General features: G+C 43.9%; 6 protein-coding genes across 6 annotated transcripts; 3 read left to right on the top strand and 3 right to left on the bottom strand.

Moving 5' to 3' along the window:
• Positions 1 to 6,518: 6,518 nt before the first annotated feature.
• Positions 6,519 to 6,743, top strand: SERLADRAFT_345304 (uncharacterized protein; the record flags this gene model as incomplete). Its single annotated transcript, XM_007312209.1, has 1 exon — positions 6,519 to 6,743. A coding segment is annotated over one exon (225 nt), but the record flags the coding sequence as incomplete, so codon positions are not given.
• Positions 6,744 to 10,442: 3,699 nt separating this feature from the next.
• Positions 10,443 to 10,910, top strand: SERLADRAFT_431923 (uncharacterized protein; the record flags this gene model as incomplete). Its single annotated transcript, XM_007312210.1, has 2 exons — positions 10,443 to 10,459; positions 10,631 to 10,910. The coding sequence occupies 2 exons, from the start codon at positions 10,443 to 10,445 to the stop codon at positions 10,908 to 10,910; spliced, it is 297 nt and encodes a 98-aa protein (XP_007312272.1).
• Positions 10,911 to 13,616: 2,706 nt separating this feature from the next.
• On the top strand, positions 13,617 to 14,075 carry SERLADRAFT_338141 (uncharacterized protein; the record flags this gene model as incomplete). The annotated part of the gene is made up of 2 exons (XM_007312211.1): positions 13,617 to 13,746; positions 13,768 to 14,075. Coding segments are annotated over 2 exons (438 nt in total), but the record flags the coding sequence as incomplete, so codon positions are not given.
• Positions 14,076 to 17,689: 3,614 nt separating this feature from the next.
• Positions 17,690 to 17,896, bottom strand: SERLADRAFT_343542 (uncharacterized protein; the record flags this gene model as incomplete). The annotated part of the gene is made up of 1 exon (XM_007312212.1): positions 17,690 to 17,896. A coding segment is annotated over one exon (207 nt), but the record flags the coding sequence as incomplete, so codon positions are not given.
• Positions 17,897 to 18,497: 601 nt separating this feature from the next.
• SERLADRAFT_431927 (uncharacterized protein) lies at positions 18,498 to 18,930 on the bottom strand (the record flags this gene model as incomplete). The annotated part of the gene is made up of 2 exons (XM_007312213.1): positions 18,498 to 18,662; positions 18,718 to 18,930. The coding sequence occupies 2 exons, from the start codon at positions 18,928 to 18,930 to the stop codon at positions 18,498 to 18,500; spliced, it is 378 nt and encodes a 125-aa protein (XP_007312275.1).
• Positions 18,931 to 19,046: 116 nt separating this feature from the next.
• SERLADRAFT_431928 (uncharacterized protein) lies at positions 19,047 to 19,446 on the bottom strand (the record flags this gene model as incomplete). Its single annotated transcript, XM_007312214.1, has 2 exons — positions 19,047 to 19,264; positions 19,323 to 19,446. The coding sequence occupies 2 exons, from the start codon at positions 19,444 to 19,446 to the stop codon at positions 19,047 to 19,049; spliced, it is 342 nt and encodes a 113-aa protein (XP_007312276.1).
• Between the last annotated feature and the right edge of the window lie 28 nt (positions 19,447 to 19,474).

The raw sequence follows: 19,474 nt of genomic DNA on the forward strand, positions 1-19,474 counted from the left end.
ATATTATTGTCCTTTTCCAGCAGTTTCCATTTTTTACATGTTGCAGTATTTTGTTTGTAAACCAACTATTATGTTATGGTAGGACCTGGATGAACCTAAGGTTGAACTGGGACAGTGATTCAGAGTAGCCCTCACGTAGGTTCATCCCAAGTCACATGAAATTGCATAAGCATGCAGAGCACACCTTTCAGCCATTTTTGTTTTCACAAAAATTTATAATCAATTGTATGCGTGGGGACATATAGTGGATAAAATGGGTGTTGGCTTGTGGATGCTGGGCTGCCACAAAGAGCCAGCAATTTGTCTCATGCAAGACATGTTCTGCCTTTGACAATGATGCAGCAGAGGGAAGGATAATGAATATGTAGTACTTACTCGGACTGGTATCTTTGTGCATTTTTCAGTTCAGGCACTTGGATAAAGCTGCACAATTCAAAAAAATATCATATCTTTTGGATCAGCACATTAAATGGATTTGTGACATATCTTTGCCTGGTTGCAAGAGTGTTACATTATTTAAAGTTGGATGAGCCTGAATGAGAGGTATTGTAATCCTGCAGATGTATATGCTTGGTATTGTCAAACATCTTGTATTCCTTTGACTATAAGCCATTTTAAGTAACATTGATAGAAATCCAGGGTAGATAAATCTACTTTGTGATATGCAGTAAATTATATGATAAGTAGGAATGACAAAGTTATATAGTCAGTTAAGGAAAAGAGATATGGTTGAATTATCTCCTAATCAACTGAATTAAATCAGGTTAATTTGTAAATGGTTATATGTCACAATTAGTTACACTAACCTTTGGTCAAAGTCTCCTCCATCAATCTATAGTATATGATATTACACTAGAAGCTGGACAAATTAAGGTTCAATTGAGAGTAAACACCATTTGAAATTTGTATATATGTTATAAATGATGAAAGCAGGTAGTATTGTATTCTGCTTCATGGCTATTAGTACTATTGATAATGTATTGATGTTGGCTACATTTATGCAGGAACTATTTTTGCAGTAAAGCCCCCCTGACACCATGTGACATGTGGCAAATGTCTGGGATTATCCCACCATAACAAATGGTCTGATACCATGGGAAAATCCCAGAAGGGTGGTATTATCCCACTTCTGGGATGATCCCATCCTTGCTGGAGCACTTGGGATGATACCAGGAAAAACAAGCTCTTAGCTTTATACATTTACACAGATAGTTGAAGCTAAATGCTTATGTTTTGGGGGTGACTGAAGTGTAATTTTCACTTAAGCACATTCTGTGTAGCGTCAATCACTTTTGTCCACTGAAAATTTGATGTTTTCCAGCAAGCCCTTTGCTCCATTGACAACGTTACAGGAAATAACAATGTTTTCAGTAACCATGATGTGCATGCCTTGCACCAATGGCAATTTGCTTAAGCTGTTGTGTGTGATGCTTGATCCAATTTTGTCCCATGCAAAGTCTTGCATGTCTTGTGGCAGCTGTTGTTTTTTGACAAGGTCACTAGAATGATATATATGGCAAGCTTGGTTAGTTGAGCGAGCAAAGATCTGTACCTTCTTATCATTGATTGAATCTCTGAGTACCTTCTCACAGACGATTATTGGGGTGTTTTTGAAATCATCCAATGCTTTAGGCTGGTGTGTGGAAAGATATTACAAACAACAACTGTTGAGAGTGTCAAAGTCAAAAACAATGTAGTTAGAACCAGACCCTTTTTGTTGATAGGACAAGGGACTACTTGCATCCCAGGCAATACCTAGGTGAATGCAGTGCAAGAGATTTACAAATGCAGGATCACCATCAGCACACCAGTTCTTCTTCAATTCAACAACTTTGTTAACTTGCCGCCATAAAAAAGCTCTGTGCAGTGATGATTGGCCATATTCAGTTTGCGATGTGTTGGGTAATATGTGATTTACTAAGGAATACTGAACACCGCCGTCTCTTTTACGAGCTTCAGCTGACCAAAATCCCCTGTGAAAATGACGTTGATCCCTCCAAAAGGCTTGCTGGCATGAATAAGATTATACACTTTTGCAGAACATAAATGGTGTGAGATATTGCTCAACAGAGAGGTGGACACTATGGAGATCTTGTGAATGACAAGGTAATTAACATAACACTATATGTTTTCAAGTTCGGATTGATTTAGCTTATACTGAGACTCGGGTAAGAAGGTAAGAGTGTGGATGGTATAGCCACCAATCAGTACAGCAGCACATCCAGTAGGCGTGCTGAGTAGAATGTCATCAGCAGAGCCACATCTGTTAAAGAAGTCAATAATTGTTTTTATAACATGGCTTTTGCCTGATCCTCCAATTCCAGCAATATAAAGCATAAGTTGCTCTTCTTGCTTTGAAGTAAAATGCTTGCCAACCAAGGTCACAGTGTGCAACTGTTTTTTGTTACCGATTATGCCATTATCTACAATAATGTCCCAAAGAACATCATACAGAGTGCAAGGATTAATGTGCAGACTTTCTTCATTGTCAGAGCTTCCAGCAGCCCTGTTTGACATAACATTTATAGAGGTATTTGCAAAAGTTTCTCTTCTTTGTTTTTTGTGAACAGTGACATCTACTGATTTGGCAGTCAAATGATTTTTATCTGATACAACAGGTCTCTTTCTCTTTTTCATTCCCTTTATAAGCTCAGAATGGTGAGATATTAGTACCATGTCGTCAACAGTAGCTGCTGAAGGAGGACTATAGATAACTTTCAGATCGGCCATGTTGTGATCATCGAAGATACCAGCAAGTTTGAGAGCAGAAACAACCTGGCAGATATTATGATCTCACTTGCTTGGCAAACCGATACTTTCAAGAGTGGCAAGGGAGTCAAACGGTCCATCAATATGCATGGTTTGTTCATCTTGCATAGTAGCAAGTCACAAGATATCAATGTCATCCATGGTGTTCCATTCAGACTGTAAGGGCAAGGTTTGCTGTGACAAGGGATCATTGTGTCTTTTATCTTCATTCTTGTCACGGGAATCTTGGCACTCAAGTTTGACATTGATATTACAGATAATCTGTTGCAACTTTTCTTTGAATACATGTCAAACAAAAGCTGATTGCCATGTTTCGTTTTCATCCTTCAGATCAGACACTGACCGCCATGGCTTGAACAAAATCAACATCGCTCTACACCACAACTGAAACTCTACCTCGCCCCGGTCTTGTCTTGGTAGTGTGTTTCCCAATGACACAGGCACGAACAGGTTCTCTTGGATATGCACAAGGCAAGAATCTTTTTGTGGATGAGAAGGTAAAAAGTGGCCCCGCAGACAAGGGTGTTTTCCTCGTGATTGGTTCCCCATGATAGTATCAGTTTTGTTGTGCTCAGTATGTGCAGTGTATTTTTGTAACCTGGCATGCTCAGCACTGACAGAAATCTTTTGCACTTGCTTTGTATATTCCCACAATGACAAGTCCTGGAAGGGAACATCTTGACTTTGAAAACAATAATTGACAAGGTTGGAATTGGAAGTGAAACTTTGAACATTCCCCATCAAATTGACCAGTACATTGTCTTCATGGAATTCTTCTGTACTGGCATTGTTGCCTTCTTCCCCATCATCATCAGTGAGGTCATCTTCTTGTTCATAATTATTATCACTGTCCTCTGTACTAATGTTCTTTTCAACACTTTCTTCATTGCGCTCTTCCCTTAGTATGTATCAATCAAAATCACCCCATTGCAGCACTTTGAAAAAATGGCTTTTATAGCAACCACCTCCGCCTACCAAGTAGCTCATTACTTGTTGATGTGACAACTCTTGTTGTGCCATGATAGCATTGACAGCCTTGGTGAATAAACTATGATTTCTGAAGGTTGTCGACTCTTCTGATGACGCAAATTTTATCCCATTTTGCTTTACAGCATATCACAAGGCATCAAAACTGACATGTACTGGCAAAGTGCTTTTTGTCATGTAATCAGTTACATAATAGATGAGAGCCTTTGCGGCTTGGCCAGATCCAATATATTTGATGTCCATATTGCAGTGCATGAGGAAAAGAATAACTTCATTGAAGTCGTTGATCTGAGGATGCAATTGTTGAAGCAAGATGGACTCCGTTTCAGGATCAATTTCAGTGAGCAACCTTGTACTAGCATTGATACACATGCAGCGATGAGAATCATCCCTAGATTCCCCTACTTTGAGATGTTTCCAACAGGTATCTGTATGTTCATGCCAGTTGCACGCAATTGCCAACTCAGTAACAAGATCCTGGAAATCAGTCTGAAATTGACTATCATCAGAATCAGGGGAAAAACAAGGAGCATTTAGCATACGTGGGTCAATAGAATCAGGAGAACGAGGTGGTTTCTTCACTGGTGTCCCATCATCTGAAGTCAAAATGTTATTCATGCCAGGAAGCTCACACTTGATAATAGATTCCAACCATTCATTTGATCACAATAGACACTGTCAGCTCACATTTGATCACGCAACATTTGTGGATTGGGATTACCATGCAACCACAGCAATAGATGGCAATAAAGGGTGCCTTGCCCTTGGGCTTCAACCATAGTAGGTTTCACTGTGTCCAAACAAACCTGGAGAATCTGAGCCATGTTGAACAATAATTTGTAGAAAGCAAGTCATCATGACATGGAAAAACTGAGCAGTTGCTGCTGGGTTATTTGCTACAAATACACTACGCTCATACAATGACATAGCTTGCCAAGCTTCAGGGAGTAAACCACCGAGAATACCAACAAGGGGATGATGAAAATCAGAGGGATTAAGGGTAAGAAAAAGAGCAGGAGTTCTGAACCTCTTCAGTAGAGCACAAATCTCATTTCTGCAGCAGAGTTTGTAGCCAGTAGACCCTTTAACTTCTTTAGCAATAAGCTTGAGTTGATTTAACAAGTGTAACACTTTTTTTTGGTAGGCATTAGACACTTTTGCAGCAGGATTTTTCTCCCAGAGACAAATAAGATCAGTCAAACCAGGAGCATGTTCAGCAACCTGGGCACCAATTGACTCACATAAAAATGAGGATACACAAAAAAACACCTGCTGGTTGACCTCCTTCTTTTGCATAATGTTAAAACAGACCTAGGCAAAGTTGGCATCTGCTTGAAACCAACCATCATCCTGCATCAATAGATTATGGACTTGTCTTTGGAACAATATGTGTTGCTCTTCTGTGCAATCTGGGTGGTGAAAGCTGCCTATGCCCCATGGATCCAAATGGGGAAACAATAGCAATAACATTGAAGGATCTTCGTCATTCATCAACTTACTAGCACTCCGAACTTGTAGAAACCTATGGCCATCCAAACATGAAGTGAGCGCAGTGGCTTTCATCAATATGTAGCTTGCAGGTGAATGGTCGCCAGTAGTATAGCCAACTGCATCAAGTATATAGTCATCCTATGCAGGCGAGTTTGGTGAGTCAAGTTCTACTTGTGAACGATCTGTATAGTCTGAAGATGCAGAATTGCCATGAGATTCAGGAGCTACAAAATTCAAAGAGACAGCAGAGAGCAACTGATTGTTATTATTGCCACTATACAACTCATTCAAGTTGTGTTCACTAAACTGAACACCACTCCTTCGGTACCATGGATTATAAGAAAGCAAAAAGTCTAACCATGTTTTCACTGAAACCTTTATGTGCTTTTTCCTGGTGTGACTAGCCACAAAATGCTGAGTTCAAGCCAAATGTGCCCCTCATTGTGCCTTCTCTATTACTACCGAAGCGGGGGTTCCTGCCAAAGGTCCTTACTTCGGACCAGACTATCTGTATGGGAACAAAAATCTATTCTGATTTTTCTTAATTTGTGGCACCACAATAGATGCCATAGATCCTAGGTGGTGTTGTGCCAAATAATTAGAACTCAGATGATAACCTTGGCCTTACACTGGCAGTTGATAACATTGCAGCATATCACAGTACATTGCAGCACAATGGAGTCTGATCAGGATGGGGAACGGATGGATGAAGACCACCAAGAGAGTGAGGAGGGGGAGGATAGCGAGGCTACCAGGTTACATAGACATAGAGTTTTACTACTAACCTGTGCCCAACAGATATCATTCCTCATCGTCACGCTTCAGACTGTTATCCAGTTAGCCATTCTTGTCATCAATGACCGTGTAATTTCCAGTACTCCTATCCCATATCACACATTCATCCTGAGTGGTCACGGATGGGTCATGTGGCTTTTACATGGCCATCCTGATCAAAATCAATCTGAGCTAGGTGTTCAGCGACACATATTCCTCAGGCTAATCAAGCCCTTGTGGCGCCATCACTACACAAACTGGAGGCATGTTAACCTTGAGGATCAACTTGCCATATTCCTTTATGCATCCATCACTGGGCTTTCTGTCTGCCATCTTGGCAAGCATTTCCGGCGCTCAAATGATACAATCTTGCGGTGTGTGTCCCTCTGCTCTAATTTTTTTTGTTTTTATTTAGCTACTTCAAACAGATTTTATATGCAATCACGTCTCCTAAGATTTATGGGACCTATGTCTATCTACCAGGTGAGAACAACCCTTTCCCATTGTATATTATCAACAACCCCAAGTTCTGCCGCTTTGCTGGAGCAATTGAAGCTATCAATGGCATGCACATCGCGTGTATCCCATCTGCAGCTGAGCGTGATGCCTCTCAGAATTGCAAAGGTGGGCTATCACAACACTGCCTTGCCTGTTACAATTTTGACTTGAGGTTCACCCACATATTGAGTGGGTGGGAAGAGTCTGTAGCTGATGCAGTGTGATTTCATGACGCTCACTTGAGTAGTCTGTGTATTTTGCAAGGTAGATTCTACCTAGACAGGATCAGGAGCAGCCTTGGATTCCAGTGTAAGCCCAGTGACCAGATCTCTCTGTATCAGTCTCTTGACATCAGCATGATGGTGGTGAGCCAATCTGCGATGCCAGAGCATCAAATCAAGTGGTATAGTCGCAGTAAGATGTCCCAATTCAACACAAGCAGCAGTAGATCCATCAAGGAATGCTGCATTGTTGTCATTGATAGTTGCAGTGAACAAGAGAGTGTTGTCACGCATAAAGGACATGGAATGAGACGAAATAGTGACATTGAAACCACTTTGACGAGTTAAATACAAGACTGAGAGGAGATTATTTCGAAGATCTGGTACATGGAGCACTCTAGAGAATTCCACAGCCCTAGCCAATTTGCTATTCATCACAGGATTAAACACCACAGTACCAACACCAGCTGAATAGACAACAGTGTGATCAGCCAGCTTGATTGGCACACAATATGGGGTATAGTGGTGCATCCAATGACGATGAGGTGTCATATGAGAAGTGGCGCCTGTGTCTGCATTCCAATCAATGTCAGCATCAAGTTGGAGAGGGCAATGAGGATCAGAGGGATGAATGGAACAAAGACTTGCATTCCCAGCTGATTCAGTGACCACAGTAGATGAATTGGCATTGTTGGGCGAAGATTTGGGCTGCTGAGAGGTATTCTGAGAGTTGCTGGAGCCTGCCTAAGCCTTATTGCCACGCTTGTAGCGATTCTTAGCACCCTCCACTGCCTGTTGGCGACTAGCAATGTATCTGTGGCATTTGTCTTGGGTATGACCAAGTAAGCCACAGAAATCACACTGAACGCAAGTAGAGGTGGTGGATTGGTTGCAATGATGGCAGTTAGGATGGGTGCAGGTACTATTGGCAGTGGTAGACGAAGAATGCAAGGCAGAATCGACTTCAGCACAACGACGGCGATTGACTTCTTCAGCAAGGAAAGCATCCCTGAGCTGGGTCTTGTCCAAGGTGCCCAGAAGTAGTAGAGATGAAGTGAAGTGGGCATATTGATCAGGAAGCGCCCTAATCATGGCCATGCATGTCAATTCATCGTCCAATTCAGACAATGAGAAGCCAGTAGGACGAAGATTTTGAATTTGATGCATGCCTTTGTCAATTCTGGTCATGAGAGACTGTAGGGACTCGTCCTCCTTCTTTCTGATAGAGAAGAAGTTGTCATAGGCATTAAATCTCGTCCCAGGCTTTTTAGAGACGTGCACAATTGCCAGTTTCTCCCAGATCTTGACAGGATCATCAATGATGCCATCAAGATGGATGTGCTGCTCTTTGGTGACATTGAGGTATAATACACCAGCAGCCTTTTCAGCTCTCAACTCCCATTTCTCTATTGCTTCAGCGTCAGTCCCAGGACACTTTTCAGCGCCAGAGACGAGCCTCCACAGTCCCTTGGTCATCAACCAAGCTTGCATTTCACCACTCCACTGGGGGTAGTTAGTGCCAGACAAGGGATGGAACTTGGGATCAGAGTCAGACATGATGGGTGTTGTATAAGATAATAGAGCAATGATAAATGATGTAGGAGACAGCTATAGGCTATGGAATAGTGGCAAAGACAATGGGCAACAGTAGGAGGCGAGCAGATAAGATGGTGAGGCAGTAGAGAGAGGATATGGAGAGGGTCAGAAAGCGCAAGGATAGGTCCAAATAGGGCCCAAAAAGTGTCCAAAAGCAATCCAGGAGGGTGCTAAGGCTTCCTAGTGCTGCTACAGGGTTACGCCTGTGTTCCCCTTTCAATTCCACACTGATATTAACAGAGAAATCGCCTCGAGACAGTGTTGGTTAATAGGGCTTGTATATGAGTCAACAAAGTGCCTTAAGCTCCCCAAACACCGCAGACTGAGAGAGGCTCTAGGCAACAACAAACTGAGGCAATGCAGGCAAGCTTCACAGTCTATAGGCTTGTTCTATCTGATAATGGACAGAGTAGAGAAGATTGGAGCTTTATGCACACACCAGATATGCCAAAAAGCAAAAAATAGGGCAAAAAGTCGAAATTGATGCAGAGACAGATAAGATGGATGGATTGCCACCAAATCAGAGGTATAGGGAACATTTTTATAGAGTAATAGATGGCCCAAATATCACAAGAAGTGAAGCACAGGATGTGGAGATATGCAATAGGGGTCCAATAGGGGTGAAAGTGCCAAAAATGCGAACTTCACAGAGGATGATGGAGTGGATGGATTGCCCCCAAATTGAGGGTGTAAATTGCAATAGTATAGGGCAGTAGATGGCTCAAATAGGGCCAAGATCCGAGCACAGGATGTGGAGATATGGAATAGGGGGCCAAAAGGTGATCAAATGATGATGAAGGCTCACAGAAAGATCCAGCTCAAATCCAACCGCTCTGACAGGTCTCCTAGGGTTATTTAGGCCGTAGAAGACGATGGTAGAAGTTACAGGACAATCAGATAAGGATTGGGCGAGATATGGTGCAGATAAGACCAAAAAGCGTCCGAAATGGGGGTAACTGCAACAAGGAGTTGTTGTTGGAGATCAAGATGAGATCAGAGTAATCTGAGGTGATGGATGAGATAATAAGAGTCAGATATGAGGTCAGGAAGATGGCTAGAGCATAGGGCTCATAACCTTTTAATAACAAAGCTTGAAGGAAGTGTCTAGCCACTTGCTGAGAGCAATCAGGGACTGGAACTAGAGTCCAATGTGAGTAACTTTATTATTAGAGAGTATGACAGGTATACAGTACCTAGAGTCCAATGTGAGTAACTAGAGAATAGGAAGCATTGGACTCTGCAGTACTGTCCGAAGTTTTGTAAACAAAGGTAAACAAAGCAGCCACAAAGGCGAAATAATAGAGAACACAATCAATAGTGAATGATAGAAGAATAGATAGAGAAAGGAATGAAAATATATAGGTAGCACAAAGGTGCAGAATCACCAAAACTAACAATTGCTTCAATGCCTGATTGAGCCTCTCCGTTTGTCCATCAGTCTGCGGATGGAACACCGTCGATAATTTAGGTTTGATGTCCAGCATTTGGCATAACTCTTTTGTAAACTTGCTAGCAAATTGGGGTCCCCTATCAGAGATAACCATTTCCGGCAATCCATGCATAGACCATACAAAATCTTTAAATAGATCTGCCGTACCGGCGGCGGTAACAGTTTTGTTGGTGGGAATGAACACCACTTCTTTGGAGAAGCGATCTACTACCACTATTACTGAATCATACCTATTTGATTCAGGTAGATCCGTCGTGAAATCAACCGGTATATCTTGCCAGGGACCAGCTGGTATTGGATTTGGCATAAGTTTACCAGCCAGCGGTTGATGCGAATTCTTTGCCATGGCACATGTCAGACAGGATTTTACATACTCCTGTACGTCTTTGATCATGCCAGGCCACATGTAGTTTCTGGAGATCAACTCCATTGAGCATGACAGGATTGTGCAAGTGTAACAGGAACACACTATAAAGGTAGTGAATGGGGAGTGGTTACCCCTTAGGCTGCAGAGAGTTTGTTGGTTAACAACAGGAGGACTCGCTGAGGAGTCTCCTGGATCTATTGGGGTATATATACTAATACAGAGTATTTGTACTTATGTACTGTACAGTTGATAAAGTTAGTGGCTGATAATATCATGGGGCCTAGCCCGCATGACCAGCTCCACTGTGTGAGAGAGTTGTATCTAAAATAAGAATAAAACAATGCGGCGCGAAAAAGAGGAGTTTTGAATAAAAGGGGAAGTGCCGCGTGGCACTATGTGTGAAAGCTAAAGTGTACAAGGTTAAAGCGGAGAATGAAAAAGAAGGAAAGGTCCGAAAATTGTGTTACCGTTGTCTAGGTTTAATGATAAATTAATTCATAAGCCTGGAACTTTGATGGGGAAAGCGGACACTTTGTCCAGAAGAGAGGATCATGCCAACGGCATAGAAGATGACAACAAAGGCATCACCCTGATAGACCAATCAAGGGTTGCCAATGTTAGAATCTGGCAGGATTCTGATCTTTTGGAAGTCTTCAAGAAAGACATCTCCTCAGAAGAGAAGGCACACCTTGATGGCAATGAAAACTATTTATGGGAAGACGGGCTCTTCCATTTTAAAGACAATCTATGTGCCTGAGGGGTAACCACTCCCCATTCACTACCTTTATAGTGTGTTCCTGTTACACTTGCACAATCCTGTCATGCTCAATGGAGTTGATCTCCAGAAACTACATGTGGCCTGGCATGATCAAAGACGTACAGGAGTATGTAAAATCCTGTCTGACATGTGCCATGGCAAAGAATTCGCATCAACCGCTGGCTGGTAAACTTATGCCAAATCCAATACCAGCTGGTCCCTGGCAAGATATACCGGTTGATTTCACGACGGATCTACCTGAATCAAATAGGTATGATTCAGTAATAGTGGTAGTAGATCGCTTCTCCAAAGAAGTGGTGTTCATTCCCACCAACAAAACTGTTACCGCCGCCGGTACGGCAGATCTATTTAAAGATTTTGTATGGTCTATGCATGGATTGCCGGAAATGGTTATCTCTGATAGGGGACCCCAATTTGCTAGCAAGTTTACAAAAGAGTTATGCCAAATGCTGGACATCAAACCTAAATTATCGACGGTGTTCCATCCGCAGACTGATGGACAAACGGAGAGGCTCAATCAGGCATTGAAGCAATTGTTAGTTTTGGTGATTCTGCACCTTTGTGCTACCTATATATTTTCATTCCTTTCTCTATCTATTCTTCTATCATTCACTATTGATTGTGTTCTCTATTATTTCGCCTTTGTGGCTGCTTTGTTTACCTTTGTTTACAAAACTTCGGACAGTACTGCAGAGTCCAATGCTTCCTATTCTCTAGTTACTCACATTGGACTCTAGGTACTGTATACCTGTCATACTCTCTAATAATAAAGTTACTCACATTGGACTCTAGTTCCAGTCCCTGATTGCTCTCAGCAAGTGGCTAGACACTTCCTTCAAGCTTTGTTATTAAAAGGTTATGAGCCCTATGCTCTAGCCATCTTCCTGACCTCATATCTCACCATCCAAGCGTCCTACTGCTTACCCATCGTAACCATCGTCTTCTGGGACTCTTATTATCTCATCCATCACCTCAGATTACTCTGATCTCATCTTGATCTCCAACAACAACTCCTTGTTGCAAGTTACCCCCATTTCGGACGCTTTTTGGTCTTATCTGCACCATATCTCGCCCAATCCTTATCTGATTGTCCTGTAACTTCTACCATCGTCTTCTACGGCCTAAATAACCCTAGGAGACCTGTCAGAGCGGTTGGATTTGAGCTGGATCTTTCTGTGAGCCTTCATCATCATTTGATCACCTTTTGGCCCCCTATTCCATATCTCCACATCCTGTGCTCGGATCTTGGCCCTATTTGAGCCATCTACTGCCCTATACTATTGCAATTTACACCCTCAATTTGGGGGCAATCCATCCACTCCATCATCCTCTGTGAAGTTCGCATTTTTGGCACTTTCACCCCTATTGGACCCCTATTGCATATCTCCACATCCTGTGCTTCACTTCTTGTGATATTTGGGCCATCTATTACTCTATAAAAATGTTCCCTATACCTCTGATTTGGTGGCAATCCATCCATCTTATCTGTCTCTGCATCAATTTCGACTTTTTGCCCTATTTTTTGCTTTTTGGCATATCTGGTGTGTGCATAAAGCTCCAATCTTCTCTACTCTGTCCATTATCAGATAGAACAAGCCTATAGACTGTGAAGCTTGCCTGCATTGCCTCAGTTTGTTGTTGCCTAGAGCCTCTCTCAGTCTGCGGTGTTTGGGGAGCTTAAGGCACTTTGTTGACTCATATACAAGCCCTATTAACCAACACTGTCTCGAGGCGATTTCTCTGTTAATATCAGTGTGGAATTGAAAGGGGAACACAGGCGTAACCCTGTAGCAGCACTAGGAAGCCTTAGCACCCTCCTGGATTGCTTTTGGACACTTTTTGGGCCCTATTTGGACCTATCCTTGCGCTTTCTGACCCTCTCCATATCCTCTCTCTACTGCCTCACCATCTTATCTGCTCGCCTCCTACTGTTGCCCATTGTCTTTGCCACTATTCCATAGCCTATAGCTGTCTCCTACATCATTTATCATTGCTCTATTATCTTATACAACACCCATCATGTCTGACTCTGATCCCAAGTTCCATCCCTTGTCTGGCACTAACTACCCCCAGTGGAGTGGTGAAATGCAAGCTTGGTTGATGACCAAGGGACTGTGGAGGCTCGTCTCTGGCGCTGAAAAGTGTCCTGGGACTGACGCTGAAGCAATAGAGAAATGGGAGTTGAGAGCTGAAAAGGCTGCTGGTGTATTATACCTCAATGTCACCAAAGAGCAGCACATCCATCTTGATGGCATCATTGATGATCCTGTCAAGATCTGGGAGAAACTGGCAATTGTGCACGTCTCTAAAAAGCCTGGGACGAGATTTAATGCCTATGACAACTTCTTCTCTATCAGAAAGAAGGAGGACGAGTCCCTACAGTCTCTCATGACCAGAATTGACAAAGGCATGCATCAAATTCAAAATCTTCGTCCTACTGGCTTCTCATTGTCTGAATTGGACGATGAATTGACATGCATGGCCATGATTAGGGCGCTTCCTGATCAATATGCCCACTTCACTTCATCTCTACTACTTCTGGGCACCTTGGACAAGACCCAGCTCAGGGATGCTTTCCTTGCTGAAGAAGTCAATCGCCGTCGTTGTGCTGAAGTCGATTCTGCCTTGCATTCTTCGTCTACCACTGCCAATAGTACCTGCACCCATCCTAACTGCCATCATTGCAACCAATCCACCACCTCTACTTGCGTTCAGTGTGATTTCTGTGGCTTACTTGGTCATACCCAAGACAAATGCCACAGATACATTGCTAGTCGCCAACAGGCAGTGGAGGGTGCTAAGAATCGCTACAAGCGTGGCAATAAGGCTTAGGCAGGCTCCAGCAACTCTCAGAATACCTCTCAGCAGCCCAAATCTTCGCCCAACAATGCCAATTCATCTACTGTGGTCACTGAATCAGCTGGGAATGCAAGTCTTTGTTCCATTCATCCCTCTGATCCTCATTGCCCTCTCCAACTTGATGCTGACATTGATTGGAATGCAGACACAGGCGCCACTTCTCATATGACACCTCATCGTCATTGGATGCACCACTATACCCCATATTGTGTGCCAATCAAGCTGGCTGATCACACTGTTGTCTATTCAGCTGGTGTTGGTACTGTGGTGTTTAATCCTGTGATGAATAGCAAATTGGCTAGGGCTGTGGAATTCTCTAGAGTGCTCCATGTACCAGATCTTCGAAATAATCTCCTCTCAGTCTTGTATTTAACTCGTCAAAGTGGTTTCAATGTCACTATTTCGTCTCATTCCATGTCCTTTATGCGTGACAACACTCTCTTGTTCACTGCAACTATCAATGACAACAATGCAGCATTCCTTGATGGATCTACTGCTGCTTGTGTTGAATTGGGACATCTTACTGCGACTATACCACTTGATTTGATGCTCTGGCATCGCAGATTGGCTCACCACCATCATGCTGATGTCAAGAGACTGATACAGAGAGATCTGGTCACTGGGCTTACACTGGAATCCAAGGCTGCTCCTGATCCTGTCTGTGAACCGTGCTTGTCTGGCAAGATGCATGCCAATCCATTCCCCTCATCTGATACTCGCTCTGCTCATCCTTTGGATCTCATCCATTCTGATGTACACCAAATCTCTTCCCCCACATTCTCTGGTTATCGCTACTGGGTCACCTTCATTGACGATCACAGTCGATTCCGTGTTGTTGTGCCTCTCAAGGCCAAGTCAGATGTCTTTGATGCTTTCAAGAGATTCAAGGCTTATGCTGAGACTCAATTGGAGCGTAAAATCAAGGCTCTGCGCAATAACAAAGGGGGAGAGTACATGTCCAAGGAATTTGAGCAATTCACAGATGACCATGGGATTGTCAGACAGCATACCACCAGGAATCGTCATCAGCAGAATGGTGTGGCAGAGCGAGCAAACAGACTTCTGACTGAGCGTATCACTGCCATGTTATCAGAGTCTGCATTGCCTAACAGCTTCTGGGGTGAATGTCTGTCCGCTTTGGTGCATGTCTGGAACAGGTGTCCTACTGATGCAGTGGCCCATGCCACTCCATTTGAGTTGTGGTATGGACGCAAGCCTGACATGTCTCACCTTCGCGTTTGGGGCTGCACTGCCTATGTGCATGTGCAAAAGGACAAAAGAGGCGTCTTTGGCTCTCATATGGAGAAATGTGTGTTCATTGGTTACCCTGAGGGGTACAAGGGATGGAAATTCTACAATACTACCACCAAGCGCACTGTTATCTCTGAGAGAGCTGATTTTGATGAGCGCTACTTCCCTGGCTTGAAGAGGTCTTCTGACAATGTCCCGCCTCCACCTCCCACTCCACCTTCGCTATCCATGCCATTGGGCCTGATTGAGGATGTCCCTGCACCAGGTCCAGGGGGAGATATGGGCTCACCAGCTGCGCTTCAGCAGCCTCAGCCATTGCCTGACAATGGGCCTCATTTGGACCTTGATGCAAAACCACCTGTGAATCAACCTCCTGAGCTTCCAAATCACCCTCCTCATCGCTCACCTTCTCCTGACTTGCCTATTGCACTGAGACACCCTGTAAGGGCTAGGAGACCACCTAGACCATGGTGGCTTCAACACAGACAACCTACTCCTGCCATTGAGAGTGATGACAGTGATTCTGAGGCAGTTGATGATGAAGTGGCACACTTTGGAGACTCTGCTGAGCCTAGGTCATTTGCAGATGCAATAAAGCGTCCTGATGCAGATAAATGGAGAGAGGCAGCCATGGAAGAGCTTCAAGCTCATGAGCGCAATGGTACTTGGTCACTAGTGGAACTACCTCCTGGAGTCAAGGCTATTGGTGGCAAGTGGGTCTTCAAGATCAAGCGCAACTCAGATGGCACTGTTGAGCGCTACAAGGCCAGATATGTGGCCAAAGGTTATAACCAGCGCCCTGGCTTTGATTTCCTCGAAATATTTGCACCTACTGTCTGCATATCATCCATCAGAGTTGTCCTTGCCATTACAGGCATCCACAACCTCCATTTGCGCTCCATTGACATTTCCCATGCATTCCTGAATGGAGTCATGGATGTCAAGGTCTACATGCATCAGCCAGAGGGATTCCATCAGGGTCCTCGCAATCTTGTTTGCCAGTTGGACAAGGCCATCTATGGGACAAAGCAGGGAGGCAGAATGTGGAACCAGAAGATGCACACTGTGCTTGAAAAACTCGGATTCAAGTGTACTTATTCAGACTCTGCCATCTATGTCTTTAACAGAGCTGATGTGCGCATTATCCTGCCTGTCTTTGTTGATGACATGACACTGGCATCCACTTCTACTTCTGCACTTGACCAAGTTGTCAAGGACCTCTCCCTGCACTTTAAGCTTCGTGATCTTGGCCCTACTTCTTACCTACTTGGCATTTCCATCACTAGAGACCCAAGTAATCGCACCATCTCCCTCTCCCAACATCAGTACACTCTGGACATTCTGGAGCGCTTTGGCATGAAGGACTGCAAGCCTGTGTCCACTCCCATAGATCCTGGTTTGCGCCTCACCAAGGACATGTCTCCCAAAACATCCAGTGATGCTGCTTTGATGAAGGACATTCCCTACCTTGCTGTTGTTGGTGCTCTGATGTATCTGGCCACTACCACTCGTCCTGACATTGCCTACACTGTTGGAGTCCTTGCCAGATATAACTCTAATCCTGGTCTTACTCACTGGAGCGCTGTCAAGCACTTGTTCCACTACTTGCAAGGCACCCTTGATCATTCCCTTGTCCTTGGGTCCTGATCCCAATTCCACTGAACTCTTCACCACTTTCTCTGATGCTGATCATGGTGGTGACAAGGACTCTGGTCGTTCTATTGGTGCCTATATTGTCAAGATGGGATCTGGTGCTGTCTCCTGGAGCTCCAAGCTTCAGAACATTGTTGCTCTGTCCACCACTGAAGCAGAATACATTGCTGCTGTTGAGGCTGGCAAAGAGATTTGCTGGATGCGAAATTTGTTGAAGGAAATGGGCTATCCTATCACCTCTCCTTCCACTCTTCATATTAACAACCAATCTGCCATCTCTGTATCCAAGAACCCTGAGCACCATGGTCGGATGAAACACCTTGATCTGTGATGGCATTGGTTGAGAGATGTTGTTGACTCTGGGCAGATTGCTCCTACCTTTGTTCCCACTGCTGAGGTGCCTGCAGACTTGTTGACCAAGGCTCTTGCCAAGCCTAAAGTGGAAGTGTTCAGGAAGATGATGGGACTTATTAGATCAGGGGGGAGCTGATGCTTGGGAGGTGCAGCATCAGGGGGGAGTGTTAGTTTTGGTGATTCTGCACCTTTGTGCTACCTATATATTTTCATTCCTTTCTCTATCTATTCTTCTATCATTCACTATTGATTGTGTTCTCTATTATTTCGCCTTTGTGGCTGCTTTGTTTACCTTTGTTTACAAAACTTCGGACAGTACTGCAGAGTCCAACGCTTCCTATTCTCTAGTTACTCACATTGGACTCTAGGTACTGTATACCTGTCATACTCTCTAATAATAAAGTTACTCACATTGGACTCTAGTTCCAGTCCCTGATTGCTCTCAGCAAGTGGCTAGACACTTCCTTCAAGCCTTGTTCTTAATACTTAATCTCTTCCTCAGGTTTCACCTTGTCATCGTCATCATTGATCTTTTCTAAAGATCTGAGCTCATAAACGTGACCAGCGTTGATCTTTTCAAGACACTCAGTTTGACGGATGCGATTCAGTTTACCCAAACTTTTACATTCCTGAGGGCAACGTGACAATGTGACAACCCCTGTCTGCCAGTTGATCTCAGGATTGTGTTTAAATAGCCAGGTCCAGCCTAAGATTAAATTAATATTCCCTAGTTGGGTAGCTTTGGCAGTGACTCGTTCTCTATGTCCTTGGTACTCAACAACAAAAGAACATTTGTGTGTAATGCAGCCACTCGCATTAAGCATACCGTCAATGTTATAGATGGGAATAGATACATCTAGTTTTACAAGGGGGAGTCCAATTTGCTACACCCAGACCTGATCTATGAAGATGCCGTTAGCCCCCTGAATCAAGCAGTGCGCTGGTTCGGTGTACTATGCCCCGGGCAAAGTTTTCCACACCAACGTCTAAACAGATCTCTTTTTGGAATAAATATGTGCGCATCAACACATGCCTTGGGATTTCTGTGGAAAGTGGCTCCAAAGAAGAAGAAGAAGTTTCAAAAGAGATATGTTTTTCTACTTTAGTATTTTCTATATTTTTATTTCTATTTTTACCAGAATCAAGCACCCTGGTGAACTCGTTCATCATCTTGACCCACTTTTTCAGTGCTCAAAGCAGCTATATTGTCAGGAGGGTCCAAGACAAATCTACAGTCACAATGTTTTATACAGATACATACTTCCGATAACAAGTTAAGAAATCTATTTACAAATTGGGGAGCCACCCCCGTCTTTCCTTTATTGCTCGTGCAACACCCTGGAGCAGGGGCCACCTTGTTGTGGTTTACTTCATTGTTTGTAGGAGCGAAGGCACACAAGTGACCGAAGCTCCGAACTCTTTTCCCTGAACTTTCATCTCAGCGGCCTGCTAGTCGTAGAAGAAAGCCTGGATTTTGTCGTATGAACGACCAGCCAGAGTGTTGAGCTGATCGTCCGGCTTTTCTGTTTCTAATTGGCGTGCTTGGCACCCTTGGTTATTTTTGTTGTTGGGTAGCCCGCGCCCCATTTCTACAGTCTTTGGACATGTGTCTTTCTTGGCCGCAATTGTAGCAGTTCCCTTTGAATCTGCGCATCTGTCCACCCTAGACCGCACCAATATCCATAGGGGCTCCCTGCCCTTGTTGCAGCCCGAATAGCTTGAACCCGTGAGAATGATTATGCTGGTTTGATGACCCAGGGCGCCTCTGGGAATAGTTGTTTTTGGTGGTGGACCCACCACCTTGGTGCATTTTATAGAGCTTTATGGCCCTACCTATTTTATGAACCTCCTCCACTGCTTGGGAGAGGTTGTCACTTCTCATATTCTGCAGATAGAGAGGGCCAGGAACCGGGTTACAAAATCATCTGTCCTCATATTTCCTTGTTTGAAGGAACAGATTTGCTGACACACCCAGTCGCACTCAGCTTGCGGTTTGAATTATTTCTCAATTTCTACTTTGAGATCGTCCCAGGTGGGCCACACTCCCGCTGTGTAGCACTCCTGCAGTCTTACTTGGGTGTATCGACCCGCCACAGGTCCTTTTAGTCGAGATAGCACTGCGGTTGCTACCTCAAAATCATCGGCAAATACATCCCAGTTTGCTTTGACCCAAATCTGGAGCTTGATCCACCATTCGGCAAATTGTGATCTTTCTCCTTCGAAGGTGCCAGGGTCAGTGATGACTTCAACTTTCTTAGTGAACTTTTTTCCGACTGGGGGGGGTTGCTGTGGCTGGGTTCGCCTGCAGCTTGGCGAGTTGCGTGGTCAACGCCAAGATCTGTGCACGCATATTGTGCAACAGAGTATTGACGTCAGGTTGTTTACTTTGCGACAACATGTTGACATGTTCTGTTTGTAATGTAAGG

Source organism: Serpula lacrymans (assembly GCF_000218685.1).
Source record: "Serpula lacrymans var. lacrymans S7.9 unplaced genomic scaffold SERLAscaffold_1, whole genome shotgun sequence".
Lineage (NCBI taxonomy): Eukaryota > Fungi > Basidiomycota > Agaricomycetes > Boletales > Serpulaceae > Serpula > Serpula lacrymans.